This window comes from Alexandromys fortis, unplaced genomic scaffold, assembly GCF_014885135.2.
Source record: "Alexandromys fortis isolate MF-2015 unplaced genomic scaffold, M_Fortis_MF-2015_v1.1 scaffold_9100, whole genome shotgun sequence".
Lineage (NCBI taxonomy): Eukaryota > Metazoa > Chordata > Mammalia > Rodentia > Cricetidae > Alexandromys > Alexandromys fortis.
The window spans coordinates 1-1151 of NW_026076954.1; the positions used below are offsets into that span (position 1 = coordinate 1).

Consider the following 1151-nt stretch of genomic DNA (forward strand, 5'->3'; position numbering starts at 1 on the left):
ACAGCACAAATGCGATGAAGCATGTCTCTAACCTCATCCACATCGTTTGATTGTAACTCCACTATTACAGGTAATGGAGGCTCATCACGAGGGGGCTTCCACTTTGGAAGAACAATATCCCTCTCATCTTCAATAATCATGTTATGCATTATCAAACATGCCTTCATAAATATACCAAGCTGTGCCTTGTTCCAGGTACGTGCTGGTCTTGCAACCATGGCAAATCTAGCCTGCAAAACACCAAATGCACGCTCAACATCTTTTCTGACAGCTTCTTGGGCTTTGGCAAACACTTTCTTCTTTCGCGTCCCTGGAAATCTCTCTGTTTGAATAAGAGTAGCCCACTGTGGGTAGATACCATCAGAAAGATAGTATCCCATATTATAATGATTCCCATTCACCTGGTAGTTGCAAGGAGGCGATCTGCCATTTACCATATCATCAAAAACATGAGAGTTTTCTAAGACATTGAGATCGTTGCAACTACCTGCCGTTCCAAAAAAGGCGTGCCATATCCAAAGCTCATGATCTGCAACAGCTTCCAAAATAACAGTAGCTTTCTTATGGTGTCCCATATGTTGCCCATGTTCTGCTGTAGGACAGTTCTTCCAAATCCAATGCATACAATCAATGGATCCCAACATACCTGGAAACCCTCGTTGAGCTCCTTTAGCAAGCAGACGTTCAACATCAGCTGGAGTGGGTGTCCTCAAATACTCGTTCTCAAAAATGTCGACAACAGTTTGAGAAAAATGCTTCAGAGAATTGAGTGCAGTTTGCTCACCTATGTTGATTGACTCATCAAGAGAATCAGCTGGACACCCATAAGAGAGAAGGCGAAGTGCACATGTCGCTTTAATTAGGCCAGAAGGTCCAGGAACACCTAGCGCATCGTATTTCTGGTGAAAATAGTCATTCTTTTCAACAACTGCGTTATACAGCTTCAAAAAAACATTCTGCCTCATACGATAACGACGTCGAAAAAGCTTTGCACCAAAAACAGGTTGGGCTGCAAAATAATGGTTGATAAGCATGTTGTGTGATTGAACATGGTCACGCCTGTTAGCTGCTCGACCAAATTTAGAACCTCCCCATCTTGGTATGTTTTCTACATTTTCTTCTTCTTCCAAAGAAGCCGAAATAGCTGGAAG

The 1151-nt window shown here is 42.7% G+C and overlaps 1 protein-coding gene across 1 annotated transcript; it reads right to left on the bottom strand.

Annotated features, from left to right (window-relative positions):
- Positions 1-32: 32 nt before the first annotated feature.
- On the bottom strand, positions 33-1034 carry LOC126496577 (putative nuclease HARBI1; the record flags this gene model as incomplete). Its single annotated transcript, XM_050134047.1, has 1 exon — positions 33-1034. A coding segment is annotated over exon 1 (1002 nt), but the record flags the coding sequence as incomplete, so codon positions are not given.
- Positions 1035-1151: the final 117 nt, after the last annotated feature.